The sequence below is a fragment of the Sturnira hondurensis genome, unplaced genomic scaffold (assembly GCF_014824575.4).
Source record: "Sturnira hondurensis isolate 20B ecotype Veracruz unplaced genomic scaffold, ASM1482457v3 Scaffold0008196, whole genome shotgun sequence".
Taxonomy (NCBI): domain Eukaryota; kingdom Metazoa; phylum Chordata; class Mammalia; order Chiroptera; family Phyllostomidae; genus Sturnira; species Sturnira hondurensis.
In genome coordinates, this window is record NW_028080827.1 from 25517842 (window position 1) to 25540657 (window position 22816).

The 22816-nt window shown below is 38.5% G+C and overlaps 1 protein-coding gene and 1 non-coding gene across 2 annotated transcripts in view; both read right to left on the reverse strand.

Moving 5' to 3' along the window:
* Positions 1-22816, reverse strand: part of WDHD1 (WD repeat and HMG-box DNA binding protein 1) — a 62768-nt gene that overhangs the window by 5862 nt on the left and 34090 nt on the right. Inside the window, exons 14-24 of the mRNA XM_037054348.1 lie at positions 20109-20350; positions 17857-17994; positions 15237-15393; positions 9651-9765; positions 8876-9007; positions 5776-5999; positions 5542-5678; positions 4344-4400; positions 2460-2503; positions 1734-1904; positions 994-1124 (exon numbers count right to left, since the gene is read on the reverse strand). Of these exons, the coding sequence (XP_036910243.1) occupies positions 994-1124; positions 1734-1904; positions 2460-2503; positions 4344-4400; positions 5542-5678; positions 5776-5999; positions 8876-9007; positions 9651-9765; positions 15237-15393; positions 17857-17994; positions 20109-20350 (1548 nt within the window). The remainder of the gene's footprint in view (positions 1-993; positions 1125-1733; positions 1905-2459; positions 2504-4343; positions 4401-5541; positions 5679-5775; positions 6000-8875; positions 9008-9650; positions 9766-15236; positions 15394-17856; positions 17995-20108; positions 20351-22816) is intronic.
* Positions 635-764, reverse strand: LOC118992664 (U11 spliceosomal RNA). Its single transcript, XR_005067683.1, has one exon. It is a non-coding gene; the product is annotated as a U11 spliceosomal RNA (small nuclear RNA).

Consider the following 22816-nt stretch of genomic DNA (forward strand, 5'->3'; position numbering starts at 1 on the left):
ATCCATTAAATTCATATAAAAAGATGAAAGAAACTCTTTGTGTAGAAATCTGAAATGACCTGCAAAAGCTGCTAAGTGAAAAAAAGCAAGGCACAGAACAATGTGTAAGCTAGCATTTCTAGAAAACAAAAACCCAAAACAACTAAAGACTAATAGCAGTGTTTGTACATGCACAGATTAACTGTGGGAGGCTATGTAAGAAACTGGCTGTAGAGACTATTTGTGGAGAGAGGAACTGGATAAATAGGAAAGAGATTTACTCTTCATCACACCTCTTTTGACTATGTTTTTGCTATATAATCATATTATCTATTAAAAATACTAATTATAAAATATAGTGTCCTAATAAAATGTACCTACAATTTAAAACATCCAATTTATCAAAGCACACTTTCACTCCAGCTGGTGTGGCTCAGTGGATTGAGTGTCGGCCTGAAAAATCAAAGGGTCACCAGTTTGATTCCCAGTCAAGGGCACGTGCCTGGGTTGCGGGCCAGGTCCCTGGTAGGGGGTGTGAGAGACAACCACACATTGATGCTTCTCTCCCTCTCTTTCTCCCTCCCTTCCCTTCTCTAAAATAAATAAATAAATACAATATTTTTATTTTTTTATTTTTATTTCTTTTTAGTATGTCAAGGGTGCCAGGACCAACAACAGCTGCCCAGGTACCGAAAAATTATGCTTCCAGAATCTCTTGATGTCAATTCCGCATGTAGAGGAGTCAAGCTGCCCTACGTGTGCCACTCACGACAGAAACCCTCTTTTAAAGTAAAATCTTTTTCTTAAAAAGTGTATTTTAATAAGTAATATAAACAGGCATAAATCAGTATTTGTGACTTCCTCAAAATTGTAATTATTCAAAATGCCCACTACCAGTGTCAGTGAGTGATTTATAATAACAAACAACAGGGCTGCTTAAGTGTTTTTGCTGCTTCTATACGTTTTCACTGGGAGACTGTGTCTTGGGAACACGAAATCTCCCTACGCACCGACCTTTGGTTTTCCGTGTTTTGAGAACATGTGGCTGGGGTTTCAGACAATGAATTTTCAGGGTTTTCTTCTTTCACTTCCTCAATCTTATCAGCTTCAGAAGTTCTTTTCTGGAAATAGGATGCTGCAGACGCCTGTGAAAACAAACATAAAGAGTGCTACAACAAAATCAAGTATGATTTTATATACACACGTTTTGAAAAATGTGGAAAAATATTTATAATTATTTAGAATTCTTACACCAACATGTTAAGCCCTTAAATTCTCAGAAAATAAGCATGCACACACATACACACACACACACACCCCAAAACCATACTTCAAATTCCATGTTTTCTCAATAAACAGAGTTATAAGAAACAGAAGAGATAAATGGGAGATCTATTTCACTCATGACCGAGACGGGATGAAACCTGGGGAGCCGAATGGGAACATAGGACAAGGGAAGACTACAGCCAGGTACTCCAGTCATCGTTAAACAGGAATACCTATCAGAACCACCTGGAAAATTAAAATAACCCCCCCCCCAAAAAAAAAGATAGATGCCCAAGTCCCCAGGGTCTGGGCATATATTTTGACGGCGAAAGTGGTTCTGAAGCAAACCCAGAATGGAGAACCTCTGCCCTCGCCAGACAACCCATGACGACAACCGGAGCCTCCCGTCCCACACCTGAAACAGTGAAATGAACCAAAGTACGACAAACAGATCATGTGATGTTTACTGCAGATGTGGTAACCAGTACCTGCTTAGACTTTGGCTTTGGAACTAGAGGCTTTATTACTGGAGACTTTTCATTATTCGTAGCTCGATTAAGTGCAGTAGATTTCTTGTATGATTTGTTCATATTGTCTAAAATGTTAGCAGAACGTCCTGAACTCACTGAAGTGGCTGGCTCTTTGGAACTGGCTGATACCTAAAGAACAAACTTGTGTTAACATTTTGTTTAAAGAAAAAGAATCCCTGTAATTTATTTTTCCTTAAAATTTCAGTTACGTTTGCACTGTAGTCTCATTTTGGAAACTGACTAAATTTGGTACAATCCAAATTAAGACTGATCCACATATTCCCAAATACCACATTCCCAAGAAAAATAGGTATTCAGAAATAGGCAAAACACAGAACCCCTGAACCTGTGCTGCTCTTGTGTTTGTTTCCACAAAGATCTGCTGCGGTCTCTAAGGCCCCCAACCTGGGAGGGTCATAACATGGTGGGAAAATACAGGGCCTTCGAGGGTGGTTGGTAGGGCGCGCAAATGTCTCAGACGAGATGGAGAGGAATTTGAACATTTCACCTAAAATGTCGCATGGTGTGCTTGAGTGTGACATTGTTATGTTACAGGAATACATGCTTATGATTTTGTAATAAAATATTTTTATATAATAAAAAGGGGATATTATTTGTGCCAGACCCTATATTTCTCTTGATGGAAATGTATTTAAATAGAAATTATCACTGGAAAGACTTTACCTTGAAGGGGTTTACTCGTCCTTGGCTGCCAGAGGTAACTGCACCTTTCATAAGAAAGAAACCCCCACTTAATAGTGGTAAAACAGAGGACTTCTGACTTCTGTAATAATACATGGAACACTTTAATCTGTATTACATAAAAAGAAATGTACTTTGTAACCTTAAAACTATTAACTACACATAACCTCCTTCCGAGTTCCAAGACAAAACAAAAGCTGTTAGACAGGCACTACTGCAACTCGCCACCGTAAAACCTGCCAACCCAACACACGCAGATCTATTCCTTTCTCCTGTTAGCATGGAAGAATGGTGTCTTATTTTAGCTAGGTCAGTAATGCCTCTCCTCGTGCTCTCCACCTCACCCCTCTTGCTCTGTGAAGACATTTGTCCTATCAACGGCTACACCATCTTTGACTTTTCCCTTGTTATTGGCTATTCAAATTTCCCAACTTAACAAACAAAACCCAAACGAATCCTCTCTACCCTACCCTCCAGCCACCATTTTCCCTCACCTCCCCATATACGGCCAAATTTCTCAAGAGCTGTCTACACGCTATTCCCATTTCCTCACTGCTCATATGAATGTAACATGGCTTCCAGCCCTACTACCCTACAGACTCTGCTCTTGCTAAGTACTCAATAAAACTTTATGTAGCCAAATCTGGTGGATACTTTTCAGTCATCATCTTATTTTTCCTCTTAACAGCATTCTGCACAGCTGAGTGTTCCTTTCTCCTTGATACTGTCTCCTCACTTGACTTCTCAGATACCTCGTTACACTTACTTACCTCCTCCTTCTCTGGTCTTACGCTCTGTTGATGGCTCCTCTCCTGTCCACCTCTATCTCATGTTTAAATGCTGGGGATTCCCTAAGCTCATTTTTCTCCTCACTTTACATCCTCCCCCAATGCTCCCTTACCCATGCCCATGGTTTAAACTGCTACACTAATGCCAATGATTTTCACTCTATATCTCGATTTCAGAGACATTACTCTCCTGAGCTCCTGACCCAAATATCCAATAGTAATTCGTCATCTTCCTATCCAAGCCTGCATTTCCCTGGTGTTTCCTGACTCAGTAATTGGCACCACCATTCACTCAAGTACAGAAGCCAAGAAACTGAGTCATTTTTCATACCCCAACTTCTACACTCTATCATCTTCCGAACCACCTCCTCAGTTCTTCCTGTTCCTGTCCCTCCACCACTGGCCTAGGCCAGGCCACTACTCAATCTCACGTGGACTGCAGTCTCTTAGTATGCATTCCTCCTCTGCAGTGTGGCATGCTATGCCCCTGCTTAAAACCTACAGCCTCCCAACAACCTTAGAATAAAGATCAAAATCCTTACTATGGACTGTGTGACTCTGCATGATTTGGCTCCTGCAGAGAGGCAAACTGCCCCCAAATCATTCATTCAGCACCACTTTTTCTTTGCTTTCTGTGCTCTTCACACCATTCTTACAAGTTGCCGCACATGTTTTGTCTCTGCTTCTGCTTCCATCCACCTTTGCCTACTTTACTGTCATTGTTCAGGCGTCTGCTTTAAACACTCCATGCGGTCTTCCCTGGAGCCCCAACCTACCTCCCACCACTGAATAAATTACATGCTCTTTTAATACTCTGTACACACCACGCATGTTTTCTTGACTTCCACAGCCCTCGTGTACTCAAATATCTGACACACAGTAGACATTTAATAAATATTTGTTAAATGACCATGATTTCATAAACATCACTAATAAATAACAAAAACCCCAAACAAAAAAACAAACTAACAAGAAAACAAACAGGCCCTCAAGGGTAAAGTGCATTTGAGTAGATGTATCACTTTAAAGACTACTTCAGAAATCTTCTTGATATTACAAAATCACAAGTATTTCTTACCTGACTTAATAGATGGCACATCAGAGGAATTTGCACTTTTGGAAAATGGGTTCTGTCCTAAATGTAAATGGGAAGATAAAGTCACCCTCTATAATCAACAGACAGGTATCTTGAAGAAGGATGAGTACAGCAGTCCCCCCCTATCCACGATGGATACATTCTAAGACCCCTAACAGATGCCTGAAACTGACCAAGAATATGTACTATGTTTTTTTCCTACATATACAGGGCAGAGCAAAAGTACGTCTACAGTTGTGAGTATACAAAACAGTTTACTCTTGTAGGATTATTTACTAATTGCTGGGTTATTTTTCATACTAACAACTGTAAACCTACTTTTGCCCCACCTGTACCTATCTATGATAAAGTTTAATTATAAAAAAGCACAGTAGGAGATTAGCAACAATAACTACAACAAAATGGAACAATTATAACAGTATGCTGTGATAAAGTTGTGTGAATGTGGTCACTCACTCCAGGGTGAAGTCTTCTAAGGGTTCGATGTATTCTGGGGCGACAGGCTGCCGCCAGCCAGGAGTTCCTGTCCACGCCTTCCACCCACATCTTAACAAAGCATTTCTACACACTGTTGCCATAACTTTTGCACTCTGAGGTATGACAGCAAAACCAGCATAAATTTCTTTTTCCTTCATCACAATTTCAGACGGAAAACTCCTTAGCGTGGATCTTAGCAACCTCGGCACAGTTTCTTCTATTCTTAGGAAGTCAAGAGCTGTCACTTTTTCACGTAAAGAACTTTACAGCTTCTCCTCAGCATGTCTGAACTCCCAGCATCACAACTCTCCCGCTTTGGGGCCATTATTAAGTAAAATGATGGTTATCCGAACAAAGGTGCTGTGATACCACAAATGATCTGATGCATGAGTGACCAAGCGACTAATGGGCAGGTAGTAAATACACTGGACAAAGGATAATTCACATCCCTGGTGGGATGAATCAGAAGGTACAAGATTTCATCATGCTGCTCAGAAGGACACAATTTAAGACTTATGAATTATATATTTCAGGAATCTTCCATCCAACATTTGAGACCACAGTTGATTATGAGTAACTAAAAAACATCATGGATAAGCAAGACTAGTGTATTCATTTTTCTTAGCTCAGTAAATTAGGGGAAGTCCCACACATGACATTTCTCATCTTTAAACTGTATCTTACAATTTAAAATGTATCGTACCCTGCTTAGGTATCTCTGATTTTTCTTCTGTATCATCAGGTTCTTCAGTATCATCTGCTTCTTCAGTGTCTTCTGTAGCTTCTTCAACCTGATTTCTGAGCCTTGACTGGCTCCACTCTGTAGGAGTATTACTGTAACTAAAAAGGTAGTATTATTCAATAAAGAGCTATGTGCAAAGACCAAGTTAATATTCAGAATGGTAAGGAAAAACTCAAACCACTGAATACTTCTTACCCAGCACTTGGCTTTTGTCTGAAATCATCTTCTTCCTCCTCCTCCTCTTCCCCCTGGGTTGCTGCCAGTTCTGCTGCCTTCTCCATAGCCAGTTCACTAAGCCTCTGGGCCAGCATTAGTCTCCGAGAACGAGAAGCGTATTTAATGGCTAAATTCACAACATTATGAGTCATCAGATCTGCAAGTTCCACACAACGAAATTCCCGCTCCAGTTTACAGGAAAGCTAGCCCAAAAAGGAAAACAAGACAAAGAAATCAAATTGCATTAAGTTAAACTTTTAAAAAATTAAGGAACGAAACTACTAATAAAACTGAGAAAAGAGCTTTCTAGATACTTCATCTCACTGATTCTAAGACGCACATTTTCACACATTTTAACATCTGTGAAATTGGGAAGAGTGTTACAATCCATGGTAGATCAGAGTTTAATTGGCAGCATTTTTTTTCTCAGTGGCATAAATGAATAAAACAATGGTGCATTCTACAATGAACAGTAGCTTGGATTCAATGAACTATGGTATATCATTTTAAGCTATTCATTGCAAGGAAAGTAAGAGATTCATTTAAAATGCAAATATGGTTCTCCTAAATTTGTTTTCCCACCGTCACCAAATAGGGTTCCAAATTCAAAGAAGGAATAAAACTGTAGAGGATTTCTTTGTTATTACTTTGCCCAGAATTGGCACACAAATACTACTATGCAAATTTCAGTGGGGACAACCAGATTTATCCAATAATTTTACAGTGTGATTGTGGCCCTGACTGGTGTGGCTCAGTTGGTTGTGGGTCAGCCCATAAACTGAAAGGTCGCAGGTTCAATTCCCAGTCAGGGAACTGAACGCCTAGTTTGCTGGTTTGGTCCCCGATCAGTGCACATACGGGAGACAAATGATCAATGTTTCTCTCACATCAGTGTCTGTCTGTCTGTCTCTCCACCCACTTCCTCTGTCTCTGGAGTCAGTGGATATATCCTTGAGTGATGATTTTTTAAAAAGTGTGATTAACTATGATCTCCAGCTACCAGAAACAGTTATATACAACTTCCAAATTAGCAAACAACTTCCCCTTTCTTGCTCTGTTTACACTTAATAATATGAAACAAAGGGCATTCATTTAACATCTCTTAGAAAACACTGACTAGTTTTCTTCTGGTATGAACTTTGACAACTCAAGTACAATGTGAGAAAAATTAACACTTTGAAGACTACTAAGTGTCTCATAATTCACAGGGCAAAAGGACTATATATTTTGTTACGTGGACATCCCATGTCTGATTCATCAGACAGAAACTTTAGCTATTCACCAGCACATTCTTTTCAAGTTTTCTAGTACCACTTATCTATAAAAGCAGTACTTCTCAATCAGGGTTGGTACTCTGCCTCAAGGGCCATTAAGAAATAAAAGGAAGTACAGTAAGTCCTCATTTAACATGGTTGATGGGTTCCTGGAAACTGTGACTTTAATCTAAAGGACACATAACACACCAATTTTACACAGGCTAATTGATATAAATTAAGAGTTAAGTTCCTACAGCATATTTCTGGTCACAAAAACATCATCAAACTTCTAAATAAAGACCCAAAATAGTTCTAATAATGAACACTGAAATAAATGTGTGCTACTCATATATTCAAGGAAGACTGATAAACATGAGTGAGATAATTCTTTTCCAACCCACCATTCCAGTTCGGGGTCATGGGTGGCCAGAGCCCATCCCCGGAGCTCGGGGCACAAAAAGTGACCCCACTCTTCAAAGGATGCCCTTCCTTTGCACTCCCCCCGACACCCACACTGACTCACTCTAGGACAATGGAGACACACGATCTACCTAATGTGCACATCTTTGGGATGGGGGGGGAACTGGGGTGCCTGAAAAATACCCACCGAGACATGGAGAGAACATGCGAACTCCACACAGAGAGCAGCCCCTGCCAGGAGTTGAGTTTTCCCCCCTCCTTATTATTGACATTGAATGAAATCATGCTATTCAAGAACCTGCTGATTCTCACAGTAACCAGGATGAACAGGCATTTGCCAGGGGGCCAGGAATGCTGAAGACCAATCCCCGGAGTTACTAGTACCCCCAAGAAATACTGATCCAGAGGAAAAGCTCCTATAAAACTAAATGGTAAATAAATCCAATGTTTCCTTAAATGTGCTGTAGGAGGTAAAATGGATAGTAGTTCCTAGACCACAGATGACACTTTATAAAAGGAACAAAATTGACTCTACAATAAACTAACTGAATTCCTTTAGTACTAAACTCAAGGCAGTGCTGCCCAGAGGTGACTGTAGTAAGCTCTGTCTTCTGGAGACTTCAATTGGCTCTGTGGTCTTAGATACCCTTTTCCCTCAGAACTCTTTCCCTCCACTTTAAAGGGAAAAGTCTGGACCATTACTCTCTCAAGAAACACTGAGGTCTACCGTGTAGTAGATAGCACTGAGTGCCTGGGATGCCACTGCCCTGAAGCAACTTCTAGCCTAGTGCAAGATGAGTAAAGATATTATACTCTACTACTCTCTATAAACCAACTGGAGAGAGGACACAAGTACAAACCTTGTATTTCAAAAACTGCATTTACCTCCAAAGGTAAAAATACTTAAATATACCAGGCACTGAACGTGGTCACTGGCTATAAACAAACTTTCACCATCACAGCAACCTAGGAAAGTTAGAAAAAACAGGCATATCTAAAAACCTTATGAAAGTTCTTACGACTGGACACCCTTGGAAGTGTAGGAACCCTGTTGCACAGGATTAAGAGTACGAACTGGAGTCCCTGGTTCTCAGACTTTATTAAGCATCAAAATCACTTGGAGGACCCATTAAAACCGTGGTGGGCAAAGGCAAAAAGAGAGGTGGCAGAACACCAGAACAGTTTGTTACTGCCTATGACCTTAGACGCAAGATAATGTTTTCAGTATTTTAAATGCAAGGTCAACTGAAAAACAGAACTTGCGTTAAGAGAGAAAAACACCACTGGATACAACTTAAGAATTCTAGGCTGTGGAAGTCAGCGCTAATTCCCATACTTTTAAGAGATTCAAATTTCAGAGAGCATTTTAACTTTAGTTTTTTCAGTCTATTTCTTTTACTTACTGCAAACATTTTCAATAAAAGTTCATGTTGTTCTCTTATTGCTTGGTTTTTGGTGCTTTCTTCATATTCATAACCATTTTTAGCTAAATAATCAAAGTGGTTGTGAAACACAACTGAACGCCAAAACTGTTCCTGCAAAAGTAGAAAAAAATTGCTTAGTCAACTATCTATCATTTAATACCAGGCAAGTGTTAAACATTTATCTTAACATGCCAGTTTCTAAATAAAATATTTCCTGAAATACTCATCTCTATAGCATCAAATTCTAATTAATGGGATACTACGGCTTGACTTTACCTCCTATCCTTAAAAGGGGAGAGGGGAATAGTAAAGAAATACAGTGTTTTAAAACAGTTTCCTAGCTATTACAGTTAATACTCAAATAACTGGATAAACTAGTGTGTTAGAAGGCAATTTGCTTCTTGTTTAGAATAACTAAATGCAAGATTTCAAATGACTTTAGATGATGCAGGGCTAGGACCAGGGTGAACCAAAAGCCTCACGGAGGCACGCCGTCTCAGGAGTTGCCCTACCCTGACGGTGAGTGCTTACACTCGTGCGCACTGGGGACGCCACCCGTTCACCTCCCAGAAAAAGTCCTTGGTGGCAGAGACGGTGATCAGGTGCCCTGGTGATCATAAGCAGCCCCCTCCCTCTCTGCTACCTCTATTTAATTACAAAGTAATGAATACTCAATACTGGTCATCGGGACAATTCTTAAATGGCTATATCACAGGCAGTGCATTTAGAGTGTCAATGCAAGATTTCCACATACCTCCATCTGTCCCTTCTCTGTCGAAATCTGACAGTAAGGAAGCTTAAAGGATAATATAGCTACAGCAGGGCGCGGAAGGGTGGGAGGAAACCGAGAGCCTTTACAAGGAATGCACCTGTCATTAAAGAAAAAGTCTTACCATCAAAATGTATATTTGTGATATTAAGTTAAATACACTTAATGCACTTTTAGAAAATCTTTAAAAACAGATTTTATTCTTACAGGAGAAGGGAAGGAGAAAGAGAGGAAGAGAAATATTAATGTGTGGTTGCCTCTCACGTGCCCCCTACTGGGGATCTGGCCCACAACCCCAGCATGTGCCCTGACTGCGAATCGAACTGGTGACCCTTTGGCTCACAGGCCCGTGCTCAATCCACTGAGCTACGCCAGCCAGGGCTAAATATACCTTTTCAAGATGACATTTACTAACAAAACAAATCATCTTACTTGAATAAACATCAGATGGATTTGAACCATATAGGTTCAAAATTTAGCCTCTTACTATAAAAATGTGAATTCTTTCATTCAAATTACTAAATAACTTGATTCCTGAGGATGACATGCAAAAAATTCCGAGAACAACCTATACCCTAAGAACTGTTAAAAACAGTTAACTAATATACTCCATTCGATATTAAAAATGTCCAGTGGAGTACTTACTTGGAGATTCTGAGACATTAAGGCACAGGGATACTAACCAGCAACTCCTCTATGGTTCCCTGGTAGTTTGATTTTGCACTTTCTAAGATCATGTTTTCTCAAACACCCCACACTGCCAACCACCACCTTCAAAAATACCCTCGGCACGGCTCCACAACCTGCCAACACAACAGAAGCCCTCAGACAGAAATTCCTCTCATCCCTCAACTGCTAAATGTATCTGCAATTGTCTATCTCCTTCCCTCTCACGACTGATAAAATGTCTTACCTCCTATTTTATTTTACACAGGTGATCCAAAGTCTATCACCTTTTTTTTTCCTTAAGATTTCATTCCTTCAATTGTCTCCTTCTTACATTTATCAACCTCATCCTCTTTACTAAATTTATTGCCAAAAGATTACAAAAATGCTCTAAAATCACTCAAACTAAACAATCCCTTCTTTGATTTAACAGCTTTCTTTAGATACCACCCCCATCTCTTCCTCTTCACAGCTGAACTTCTGTTAAAGAGTTAACTACATATGATGTATTTTTAAAATCCTCACCCAAGGATATGTTTATTGATTTTAGAGAGAGAGGGAGAGTTTGAGAGAGAGAGACACTGATGTGAGAGAAAAACATTGATCAGTTGCCTCCTATATGAGCTCCGAGGGGGGATCGAACCCACAACCATTTTGTACATTTGATGACGCTCCAATCAACTGAGACACCCAGCCAGGGCTACACATCATGCTTTTACTTCTTTACTTCACATGCTCTCAGCCCACCCTGATCTGGAATTTAACATTTTATCATGTCACTAAAAGCACTTTCTTATAAGGGTTACCAGTAACTTCCATGTATCTAAACTAAGAAGTTTTCTTGAATTTAACTCCTATTCTTATCTGAGTCTAACCTCTTTCACTTAAAAAATTTCAACTTAATTTTCAAACAAGTAAAACATTTACATGACCAAAGTGTAAAAAGAATACAGAAAAGTCTCCTATACTCTCCACTGAGTTTCCCTTTACCAGGTAACTGTTGTTCATTTCCTTTCTCACTCTTCCAGGAATTCTTTGGCATATATAAGCAAATACAATTACATATTTTCCATATCACTACATTCAGCATCCTTACCCTTCTTAAATAATACCTTTAGTAAGATACAATTCATACACCAAAGTTCACACGGAACGTGCCATATATCATAGTGTATAATTCATAGTCATATATCATAGTGTATAATTCAGTTTTTAGTACATGCAGAGTTGTGCACCTATCACCACCATCTAACTCCAAAACATTTTCACCACCCCAAAGAGAAATCTCACTCCCATCAGCAGTCTCCCCCTATCTCTCCCTATTTCCCACTGTCCCCTCCCTTGCAAGCCCTTGGCAACCAGTGATCTACTTCTAACCCACAACCTAGGTATGTGCCCCAATTGGGAATCAAACTTGCAACCTTCTGATGCATGGGATAATGTTCCAACCAATAAGCCACACAGCCAGGGCTGCCTATTTTTTAACTGAGTATTTTTTGAGTTTTAAGAGTTCTGTTTATATTCTGGATACATGTCATTTACCACACATATGATTTGCTTCACCCTTAAAAAAAAACTACATAGTATTCTAGTGTATAAATAATTGTACAGAATTTACTTATCTATTCTTCTAATAGAAATTTAGGTTCCCAATCTTTCGCTAATATTAACAATCCTTCCATGTAAGGTATCTTTTACATGTCTCATTTCCCACATTTGTTAGCAACAGTATTTCTTAAATTTTAATGTGTACACAAATCAACGAAAGATCTTACTAAAATGCAAATTCTCATTGAGTGGGTCTGATGTGATGCCTGAGATTCAGCATTTCTAATAATCTCCCTGGTGATGCTGATGCTGTCTGTGTATTGTACATTAAATAGCAAATACTAGTATATCTGTAGGACAAACCCTGAAAGCAGAATTATTGGGTCAAAGGACATACACACTTCTAATTCTGGTGGTTCCTGACAAATTGCCTTCAATAGGGATTTTAACCAATGTGTATACCCTGTCAGCAACACATACATGTAATTATTGTACCAGAGCCTTACCAATGGCAAGCAATTTTTAGATTTTTCCAATCTGGTAGGTTAAAAAGAGAATTCTCTTTTTAGTTTTAATTTATATTTATCTTACTTTTAGTGATTATCAATCATCTTTTCTTTTTTTTTAAGATTTTATTTATTTATCTTTAGAGAGGAAGGGAAGGAGAGAAGGAGATAACTATCAATGTATGGTTGCCTCTCATGAGTCCCCTGCTGGGAACTGGCCTGCAACCCAGGCATGTGCCCTGACTGGGAATTGAACCTCGATCATGTGGTTCACAGGCCCATGCTCAATCCACTGAGCTACACCAGCCAGGGCTCAATCATCTTTTCATTGACAGCAATTTTTATTTTCCTTTCTTGCTATTGTCTCTTTCTTGAAATAATCCCCATTTATGTCATCTGTTATACGATCTTCAGATGATTTTTCTTACTTGCCTAGCTAATCCTCTTTTTCTCATGCAAAAATCCCTATTCTAATACCTGACCTCTAAATGTTGAAATTTCTTTTTTTTATATATATATATTTCAGCATGCTGAAATACTGTTTTGGGGGTTTTTGTTTTTGTTTTTTTTAGAGGGGAAGGAGAGAAGGAGAGAAACATCAATGTATGGTTGCCTTTTGTGCGTCCCCTGCTGGTAGTTAGCCTGCAAGGAACCGGCCTGCAACCCAGGCATGTGCCCTGACTGGGAATTGAACTGTGATCGTAAATGTTGGAATTTCTTAGGGTTAGATTCTAGGACCATTTTCCCTCTTTCTTCTTGCTAAGTCATCTAATTTATTACTATGATTTTAAAACCTTCTATAGTCTGGTGACTCCTCAATTTATATTTCCAGACAAAACTGCTCCCCTGAATTTGAATTATATATTCAATATCTTCTTCATAGCCCCATTTGGATATTTTGCATTTCAAACTTAACACACCTAAGACAGAATTCATTTTAATTTCCCTTATACCTTTAAAGGTTTCAACTATCCATCTAGCTACTTTTAACTAGAAATATGAATGTCATTCTCTCTCATACCCACTCCCTAATCTAACAGCAAATCCTCCTGTTTCTATCTTGCATCTGCTTCTCTTCAGTTCCACTGCCCCCACACTAGTTCCAGCCATTGTTTTATCTCAGCTAGATGCCTAGAAAATCTTTCTCAGTGTTTCTCAATGACGGCACTGAAAGCATCTGGGATCACCTGTGGTTGAGAAGGACCGTTTTACAGGGTTTAAACACCCTGGCCCCAGCTCTCTAAATGCCAGGGTAACCCCTATCACCATCACAGCTGAAAACAATACCCCGCATTTCCAAACATCCCCAGAAGGAATAAATCTACTCGTGGAAACTGGTCACCCTACTTCTCGTCTTATCTCTGCCAATCCATTTACAACCATATTTTCCTTTTTGGAACATAAATCAGATGACAACATTCCCCTGGACAAAAACCTTAAATGGCTTCCTGATACACTTCAAATAAAACCCAAACTTCTCTATCATGGACTATAATGCAACATATATGTCTAAATTTCTGATATCTTGAATTTATGCCCTCCCATCACCCCTTGATTCTTATATGCTAGCCACATTTAGATCCCTTCAGTTTCCCAAATACATCAAGTTCTTTCTGACCTCAGGGCCTTTATGCATGCTGTTTACAATACGGGGACTGCTTTTCACCCCATTATTCCATAACAGACTCCTTGGCATCCAGGTCTCATGTTATTATTACCCCCATTAAGAATCTTTTGTGATCAATCCACCTAAAACATGCCCTGCTGTTATTCTCTATCTTGGGTCTGGCTTAGATTAATTAATGGCTTTTATCCCAAGTAGTAATTAATATTTAGTTGTTTCTGTTATCTGTCTCCCTAGACTGTAAGCGCCATGAAAAGAGAGACTTCTTGTTCACCAAGTACCTATATGTCATTGACAATCTCTTAGACCAAGATATTAGGTCAAAAAAGAGGGAAATCTTCAATACTGAATATTGACTATATGGACTAAGAATTCTACCCTTGCAATATACCATTAATTTTTCTACTCTATTACAATAATTACACTAAAAATCTCAAAAAGAGCCCTGGCTGGTGTGGCTCAGTGGACCAACTGCTGGCTTATGCAGTCAGGGCACCTGCCTGAGTGGTGGGCCAGGTCCCCAGCTGGGGGCATGTGAGAGGCAACCAATGGATGTATCTATCACACACTGATGTTTTTCTCCCTCCCTTCCTCTCTCTAAAAATAAATAAAGTCACAAAACAAAAAAGCATTAGAGCTGCATGTATCAATACTGAACTTGTACTGATTCGTTAGTTAATACCCAAAGGTTAAAAAAAAGAAAAAAAGAAAAAATCTCAAAAACAGCTAAATTATATACATTCGATTCTAAATCATAGTTAACAATGAGGCTGTCCTTGCTGGTCGGGCTCAGTTAGTTGGAGTGTTGTCCTACAACCCAAAGGCTGTGGGCTCATTTCCCAGTTAAGGCACATGGCTAGGTTTGCTCCTTAATCCCAGGTCCGGACGTGTGGAAGGCAACTGAGCTCCCGCAATGTTTCTTTCTCCCTTCCTCTCTCTCTAAAACCAAAGGGAAAAAAAAGTCTCCCAGTAAGGAAAAATAAATCAGAGGCTGTAATAAAAGATGAAATGCTATGTCTAACAAGAACTGTCCCCCACCAACAGGCAGAAATAATGTTATAGCCACACTAATAAACTTAATCCCTATTTTGTTCTCAGTTCCAAGTCAAGCAACTGATTGAAAAATATAAACAAATTTCTAATTTAGTAAATATAGAAAGCAAGTAAATGAACTAAGGTAAAAGACAAATAAGAATATACTGTAAGAAACATTTTCTAATATCCCACCTCAGCTGCTGGGGATTTTCATGGATACCAACCACCCAGTAGTGATCAGATTTTCCTTTGCAGTGTTCTTTGGTATTACATACAGGAGTCCACGCATTACCAAGTCCTCTGTTTAGCATTCGAACAATGCCTTCTGAATCCACGAAACAGGGGGTACCTGTACCATCAACAGAAAAACAAATCACTTGGAGACACGGCTACATATTTGTTAAATAAGTATTATCTTAAGTATTTAATTATATATTTTTTAGAGAAAGGAAGGGAGAAAGAGAAACATCAATGTGTGGTTGGCTCTCAAGTGCACCACCCCCAACTGGGGACCTGGGCCACAACCCAGGCATGTGCCCTGACTGGGAATCGAACCAGCAACCTTTTTGGTTCATAGACCAGCACTCAGTCACTGAGCAACACCAGCCAGGGCAATACATAATATTTAAAAAATACATACCAATGATTAAACTCTTAATTCAAAAGTAAACAGCAAAAGAAACCAAACAAACAAACAAACAGACAAACTGGCAAATAAGCCAATTTTATTTTCTCACAAAATTTCATTAACCACACAGAGTAAGTCCTAACAAACATAAAAACAAACAAACAACAATAAAAAGCCTAAGATATGACTGATATTTACTCCAAATAAAAAGAAAAAACTAACAGTTTCAGTGAAAACTATGCCATCTGCTGGAACAAAGCAATATTTTCAAAAGCCAATTTCAGTAAAAGAAAAAGAAATTTAAACTTAAATCTGAAGCCTTGGTGGTTAAGAGACTTGACAAAACACTAAAACCTGACACTGGGTAAAAATGTAAAGAATCTGTCTTTACTACACTCTTCTTCTTCCCTCTCTTTCTTGGGCTTATTATACAGTTCTGGCCCCCAACTGCAAGGTAAACAAAGTTTGCCTACGAAACAAGTAAGCACCGTGGTTTCCCCTACTCTGCTCCTACCTCGGGAAGTGTCCAGCAAATTTCCTAATTACTCCCTTTCCTATCTCTGACTTTATAGCCCTCTCATTCTGCAAACAGCAGTTTCTTCAGAGTCTAGATCTAATTTTCAATTGGAAAAAAGTTACATGAATGTAAGTTATTCATGGTCACATTATTAAAACATAAATGACTAATATCCCAACAGAAGACACATCCAGAAATGGTTGATGTTTTAAAGATAAAACCAGAGTTTCTAATGATAACTGAAGGGTACAAATTTCTAATAATAGAAATAGTTAAGCCAGGAGAGACAGGGTTAACAGGCTCCTTAAAATAAGGTAATCCTCAGTGTCCTTCAAATCATCTGAGTTTATAGCCACACTGTCCAAAAGAAATATGTGAGCCACAAATGTAAATTTTTAATTTCTTAGTGCCACATGAGAAAAGGGTGCAAGTGAAGTAAATCCAATATACCCAAAATATAATCATGTTAGCAACTAAAATGTTAAAAAGTTTTTAATATTATTTTACACTCTTTTCATACTAAATCTTCAAAATCTGTAGAGTATTTTATACTCCCAGCACATCTTCATTCACACTTCATGTGTTCAGTAGCCACTTGTGGCTAGTGGTTACAGTAGCAGATAGTACAGCAACAGAAAATTCGATTTTTATGTAGAGTCTGCTGGAATAGCCACAACTTCACCATTGACTTATATCTCCTTCACATTATCTTAATAAACTTACAGAAAAATACAAGGTCTGCCCAGAAGGTATCCGGACAGGTACTATGAAAAATAGAGACATTTACTAAAGAAGATATAATAAACACTGTACATAGGACAATGAGGCCTCAGTCCCCTTCAAAAGAGCAGGCACTTTGGGACCTCACACAGTTCCCCCAATTGCCAAACAGCTGCCCTGTTGTATTTCCTGAATCTCACCAACGGTCTGAAACCTCTTCCCTTTCCACGGTGATTTTAGTTTTGGGAAAAGCCAGGAATCACAGGGCGTCAAATCCAGGATGTTAGGAGGCTGAGTCACCTAGGTGATTCGACATTTCTTAAAAAACAAACAAGCAACAACAACAAAAAAAACAGGCAGGTACAACTCTGCACGAGACATGACACACGAGTGGGGGTGCTGTCGTGATGAACCCGCCAATCACCAGATGTTCCTAGCTGCGGCCTTCTGAATCATCTGAATAGTTTCTGTGGAAGAGTTCCAGCTTAACACAAAATCTGATACAGACTTTTTGCTCTATTCACTTGGTCATTTTGAATGTGATGGCCACACAGTGCACATGCTCACTCAACGGTGTCTACCAGTCCGACTAATACCGTGAAGTCATCATAGTTCCCACATGGGCATTCCAATACACTCTCCTGGGCTGCCAGATTACATCCATGTTGTGCAAACTGTTCTCATTATACTATCAATGGTGGGACTTTTTTTCTGTACAGACCTCATATATTTCTTCTTTGTAAGTTTTCTAATCCAAATTCTCATGAAAAAAAGACCTTGTACATAAAACAATGGCTACCTTGCCTAATAATTCCAGTTTCCAGTTTTGCCAACATATTAAAATAAAGAAATTGAAACAATTTATCTATAAAGAAATTACTTAGAAACAATGAAACAATTTTCTTTTTGAAAAATGTCTTTAATATAAATCAATGAATCTGTCTTACCTTCAGCTGAAAACCCAACCCACACGAGGTAGGATTTCCTTGTAAGAGGAAGAGGATCACCGCGCAAAACTTGTTTTGTCTTTTTCCCCAACTCCAGCAGATAAACTCCAAGGCACTGATCCCCATCAAATCCTGTTCCTAGTGAAAAAATATAAAGTATCAGAGGTTATTTAGCTATATTGCAGTCTAAATTATATTCTGTGAACTGAACTGATTTTGTTCCTTAGATTAACTAGCATTACTTTTTATGGATAACCTACCTAACTGGGCACCATTGAGGTATAAAAGGCAGAATACTGTATGTTACATGGACTACTTACATAAAGTGGCTATAAAGGTAAATCATTCACTCAAGAAATATTTACAGACAGCTTACTACATTCCAGGCACTGGTGCTACAATGGTAAAGAAGATGAAAATCACTGTACTCATGACATTCATATGCAGGTAGGATACAAACAAATAAATAAAAACACAAACAAAACAACAAAAAATGCTAAGTGCTATCAAAGAGTTAAAATAATAATGTGATACAGAGTGCCAGACTGAGTGGTTACTGCAGACTAGCTAGTCAGAGGTGCCCTCTTTCAGAAAGCGAAATTTAAGCTGAGATATGAATTGTAAGTTGGAGCCAGCCATCGAAATGTTAGGAAAGAACAGCACTATAGTAGGCGGACAGAACACACTGAATGAAAGGTCCAAAGGTGGGAACAAGCTTGGTGAGTTTGGAGAATACAAAGAAGCCCATATGGTCAGACTGAGCATCAAGAGAAAAAGTGGCGAGAGATGAGGTTCAAAAGGTAAAAATCGCATCTTGTAGGACCTTGTCAGCTATGATAAGAGGTCTGAATTTTATTCTAAAAGCACTGGGAAGTCATCAGAGGAATCTAAGTGAAGGAGTGCATGTTATTAACAGATTATCCAGGCTGCTATGTGGAGGTGAATTAGAGAATGAAGAACTGAAGGTGAAGACCGGTTAGAAAGCTGTTGCAACAGTCCAGGAGACGAGATGTGGGTAGGGCTGGGGTTTTAGTGGAGGAGCTCAAGAGACAGATTTGGAATGTGTTGCTCCAAAGAACTGACATGATGACACGATCTTATTGACAGAGTTGATTGGGCGGGGGGCGGGGAACAGATAGAAAAGAATCAAGGATAACGCTTGCACTCCTGGCTTGAGCAGCTGATTGACAGAATGCTATTTACCAAGATGGGGTAACTAAGAAGCAAGTCTGGAGGAAAAACATGTATCAGTTTTATTAGGACCAAGTTAAGTTTGAGCTATGTACCAAACCTATACAGATATTTCAAGTGGGCAAGTCTGAATGAAAATACAAGAAGAGAGTAGAGCTGGTGATATTAATTTAGAAGTCATGGACACATGGACGTATTTAAAGACATGACTCATAATGAGATCCCCCAGGACAGTTTCTCAAACTGTATTTTTTGACATATGAATCATGGAATCAATTCAGAGTTGGAACCATCATTTAAAAAAATTAAATCAAAGAAGAAATATTGTCCTTGAGACTTTTATTTCGGTTGCATTTGCAGGCATGTTGAAAATAGCAACATAGAATGTACTTCTTACTGTGGCTAAGCAATCAACAGACGGAAGGCTCCTGACCTAGACAGCACTAGGGAAGAGGGGTCAGCACCGGAGGGCGGGCCACCAAAAGAGCCGAAGGAGCTATCAGTGAGGTAAAGAAGAAAATCGGAGAGTGATGTCACTGAAGTCGAGAAAACAAAGTATTTCTGACAGAATTATTCTATAAAAATAAGCATAAAGAAATCACTGGTAACCTTAATAAAACCAGTCTAAATATAGTGGGGACTGAAGAGAGAATATGAGGTGGGGAAAAAGCAACAACTTTTAAAAAAGTCACTTCAAAGCCGTTTTGTTTCTTCAGACTAGTTTAGTTCTTGAGGCATCTATAGTCTGAAAATTCTTTTAAGATATAGTCACGAGAGTAATTAACCAAACTCTACCTTGAAATTCTTTCTCTAATATAGTTCTTCTACAAATAAAATGTTTTTATTTTTAGAATAAAATAGTCATTCTCATGGCTATTAGTGAACACAATAAAATTCTATACATTTAAAAATTACACTAAAATATTAGATTCAAATGTAAAACAATATGCAAAAGGAGGTATATAATCGAAAACAAAGAGAGAAGGATGGAAAAAAAGCTAAGTAATTTGCATTTACTTTAGGTCATGGTAAAATTCTAGAAGACTGGCAAAAACCCCTACCTCTATGATAAGCAACGAAAAGCTGCTCTCCATGTCCTGCCATTGACACCACAGGCCCAGGAAGACTGAAGATCTCTTTCTGAACCCCGCCGATAGAAAACAATCGAAGGAGCAAGGTACTAGTGGCGGCAGCAGCCCACCCCTGACCAAGACATATGGCTTCAATGTCTTCATTCTGAGGCATGTCTACTGCCCACTCTTTGCTTGAATCCCAAGAACCAAAGTGCAGGCAATGAAGCTTGCTAAAAATTAAAAAGAGAGGAACAATCAAGCTTTCATATTTGATATTTTATATGTATATACTAATTATGATACCTAGTAACAAAACCAAATAGTTTTTGTTATACACAAATAGTACAAGAAACATCGTTAAGAATTATGAAATATATTTAAAATGAACTATATTAAAACCATTAACAATCATGTTATTGAAGAATAATTAAACATACAGGAAAACGATCACAGCATAATGTTAGATGGGAAAAAAAAAAAGACAGCTAAAATGTGTAGAGTATGCTCCTAGGTTTTAAATGCATACAAAAATCTGCCCTGGCCAGTGTGGCTCAGTGGATTGAGCGCCAGCCTGCGAACCAAAGGGTCACCAGTTTGATTCCCAGCCAGGGCATATGCCTGGGGTACTAGGCCAGGTCCCCAGTGGGGGTGCATGCCAAGAGGCAACCACACATTGATGTTTCTCTCCCTCTCTTTCTCCTTCCCTTCTGTTCTCTCTAAAAATAAATAATAAATAAAACCTTTAAAAAAATAAATGCATGCAAAACTCACAACCAAATTTTTAAAAAGCAAGCTTCAAAATGTTAGGCAACAGTTCTCTCACTGCCAAAAAAAGTTATATGGGAGAACTAAAAGAGAAAAAGAAAAAACATCACATGCAATCCCACTAGTGATTACCAACCACTGCCTATAATTTGTTTCCAGTCTTTCTTCGTCTTTGCATATATATGTATAAAGCCTACATGTATGTGTGTATATATATATATATATACATAAACACACACATATATGTAAATTATTAAACTTAGGCTTTGGAATGCATATATCATAGTGTTGTTAATCTGAGGCAATACTGACTTTCTGAACAATAATGTAAAAATGAAAATTAGTATTATACATAGTTATGAAATATTTATCTAGGAAAACAAAGAGTATCTGAAATCAAAATTGTACATGCTAATAAGTTTCAATTATGTAAGATATTCTGAGCTAGAGACACTAAGTCAAAAGTGCTTTATTTTAATAAACTAATTTAATTCAATATTAAATTAGTTTATTTAATATTGATTTTATGTCAATTAAAAAAACAATTAAAATGTTAAAATGACCTAATGTACACCTGAAATTAATATTGTATGTCAACTGTAATTTAAAAATTTTTTAATTATTTTTAGAAATGACCTAACCCAGTGTTTCTCAGACTTTATTTTTTTTAATTTATTTATTTTTAGAGGGGAAAGGAAGGAGAGAGGGAGAGAAATATCAATGTATGGTTGCCTCTGGTGTGTTCCCTGCCAGAACTGGCCTGCAACCCAGGCATGTGCCCTGACTGGGAATCGAACTGCAATCGTGTGGTTCGCAGGCCCACGCTCAATCCACTGAGCTACACCAGCCAGGGCTCTCAGACTTTAATACATTCTCAATCACCTAAGGATCTGGCTAAAATACCGATTTTGATTCAGGTCTAGGATGGAGTCTGAGATTCTGTTTTCAACAAGCTCTTAAGTAACTCATACTGTTAGTTTGTGGACCACACTTTGAGAAGTGAGGAGCTAATCTATCTAATCAGAAGAGTTTGAATTTCAACTCATCTGGAAGTTAGTAAAATCTATGAATAAGTGTATAAATATTATAATCAGCTGAAGAAAAAAATCAGAAGAAAGGAAACTGGCTGGTATAACAAAAGGTTAATAAAATGTCTTTTTTTAAAAAAATATATATTTTATTTATTTATCTTTAGAGAGGAAGGCAAGGAGAAAGGAAGGGAAACATCAATGTATGGTTGCTTCTCATGCACCCCCTGCTGGGAACTGGCCCCTGTCAGGAACCGGCCTGCAACCCGGCCATGTGCCCTGACTGGGAATCGAACCGCAATCAATCCACTGAGCTACATCAGCCAGGGCCAAAATGTCTTTTTTTTTTTTTTTAAAGAGAAGGAACTCTGCATCTGCTGCTTTTCCATCATAACTTTTCGTCTACTTACCTACCTTCCTACCTCTCCCTACCTACTGAAATATATAAAAGATCCAAAATATACTAAGTTAAAAAATAATCAAACAGATAGTCCTAGTGGTGTAGCTCAGTTGGTTGGAGCATCGTCCTATTGGCCGAAAGATCGGGGATTCGATTCCCAGGTGGGGGTCTCTCACTCAGGTTGTGGATCCCTAACTGAGGCACATATGAGAAGCTCTCTTTTTTCTCTCCACTCCTTTCTCTCTAAAGCAATAAAAAAGTGTTCTTAGGTGAGAATAAAAAAATTTTTTAAATCAAACACAAATAGTAGTAGTAACATTTTTTGGTGTGTGTATATGTGTTTTAAAGATTTTATTTATTTTAGACATAGGAGGGAGAGAAAGAGAGGAAGAGAAATGTCAGAGGGTTACCTCTTGTGTTTGCCCTGGCGAGGGACAAAACCCACAATCCAGGCACGTGCCCTGACTGGGAATCAGACTGAAACCTTTCACTTCAAGGAACGA